Below are 1,804 nucleotides of genomic sequence, written 5' to 3'. Positions count from 1 at the left end.
ATATTAATTTACTGTGTAAATATGTCATTTCAGGTTAGTGGTGATGAAGCCAATATAGTTGCAATAGGGGAAGGAGGAGAGAGAAAAAGAAGGTGTTGGCCATGTCAAAGAAACAAGGTTAATAATGCGGAGCCTAAAAAGTTAGGCTGGATTCAAGGAGTGCTTGTAAGTGTGACCTACATGTACATGTATGTACCTTCATGTAGTAATCATTACACGTATGTATACTTACTATATGTGTATATAGATACGCTGTTTACTGAATATATGGGGCGTCATGCTATTTATCCGACTTAGTTGGGTTGTGGGTCAGGCTGGTATAGGGTTTTCCTCTGTGATCATTATACTATCCACTGTTGTAACTGTTGTCACCACGTTATCCATGTCAGCCATTTGTACCAATGGTGAAGTGAAAGGAGGAGGAGCTTATTATTTAATCTCTCGTAGTTTGGGACCTGAATTTGGTAAAGTTACATACATTTATCTGTTATTGTTACAACTTACATGCATATTTATTTTATAGGAGGAGCTATTGGTATTATATTTTCACTGGCTAATGCAGTAGCTGTTGGACTTTATGTTGTTGGTTTTGCAGAAACACTGACTGAACTATTAGTGGTATATGAATTATAATACTTAGAAATAATTACTTGTATATTCCTTAATATAATCAATAGAGACATGATGTTCCTATACCAGGACTCTCAGAAATAAACCACATACGTATGTTTGGGTTTTTTACTGCTATATTATTGTTGGGTATAGCATTGATTGGATTAGATTGGGAATCAAAGGTACAATGTTATATAAATGTATTTAATAACCTATTATGTTCATTATAGATTCAAATAGTTTTGTTAGTTGTGTTGGTTGTGGCTCTTATTGATGCTGTGATTGGTTCATTCATACCAAGAAGTTGTGATCATACTGTAACATTACAAGGATTTACTCATTATCGATGTAAGCCTATGCAATGTACATGTAGATACATGTATATACACATGTACATTGTATTTGTACATGTATCATTAAAATTTTGTGGACATTATTTTGTTAATTTCAAAAAATATATGTACGTGTAGCTTAATTACTTTGTTGAATTTTTGGTTTTGACAACTATTATACTGGAGTTATGGAATTTTCCTTATTTATTACAATTTTCCTTTTTCCATAAATTACAAAAATATGTTCTTCCACTATTTGTTTTTATATTAATTCTATTTTCTTGTAGGGGGTACATTTGTTGAAAACTTTTCTCCCGACTATCACGACAACCAGAATTTCTTTAGTGTCTTTTCTGTATTCTTCCCAGCAGCTACCGGTATACTTGCTGGAGCTAATATATCAGGAAACCTAAAGGTCTTTGATGATAATAATTATGTTAATATGATATACAGTAAATGATAAGATGTTTCTTATTAATTAAAAATCAATTAAATTTACTGAATTTTTTTTAATTAATTTTTTCATTATTTTTCTTAATATGATAGGACCCACAAACTGCCATACCCAAAGGAACATTTACAGCTATATTCATCAGCAGTGCTGTGTATCTGGTAATAGCATGGATGATTGGATTCACTGTTGTTAGATTTGCCCCTGGCACCCCAACATTATACTTTGACAAGATAGTTGAAACAGCAGCGACATCATCCTTTCAATGTAGCTCAGGACTAGATGAATCTAGTTCTAATTTCACCTATTGCACGTCATCTTTTTTTGATTTGGGAACAGTAAATGGTTTTATGCAGAACTGTACGGATTGTCTGAGTGTACCATGTGATTATCAGGATGGAATCAATGC

At 32.7% G+C, this 1,804-nt stretch overlaps 1 protein-coding gene across 1 annotated transcript; it reads left to right on the top strand.

Annotated features, from left to right (window-relative positions):
* Window positions 1-16: 16 nt before the first annotated feature.
* LOC105316019 (solute carrier family 12 member 2-like) lies at window positions 17-1,799 on the top strand (the record flags this gene model as incomplete). Its single annotated transcript, XM_020007697.1, has 7 exons — window positions 17-165; window positions 248-464; window positions 524-618; window positions 678-794; window positions 843-960; window positions 1,232-1,359; window positions 1,491-1,799. Coding segments are annotated over exons 1-7 (1,128 nt in total), but the record flags the coding sequence as incomplete, so codon positions are not given.
* Between the last annotated feature and the right edge of the window lie 5 nt (window positions 1,800-1,804).

The sequence above is a fragment of the Amphimedon queenslandica genome, unplaced genomic scaffold (genome assembly GCF_000090795.2).
Source record: "Amphimedon queenslandica unplaced genomic scaffold, v1.1 AMPQUscaffold_6100_Cont21938, whole genome shotgun sequence".
Taxonomy (NCBI): domain Eukaryota; kingdom Metazoa; phylum Porifera; class Demospongiae; order Haplosclerida; family Niphatidae; genus Amphimedon; species Amphimedon queenslandica.
This window is presented reverse-complemented; position numbering and strand designations above follow the sequence as displayed.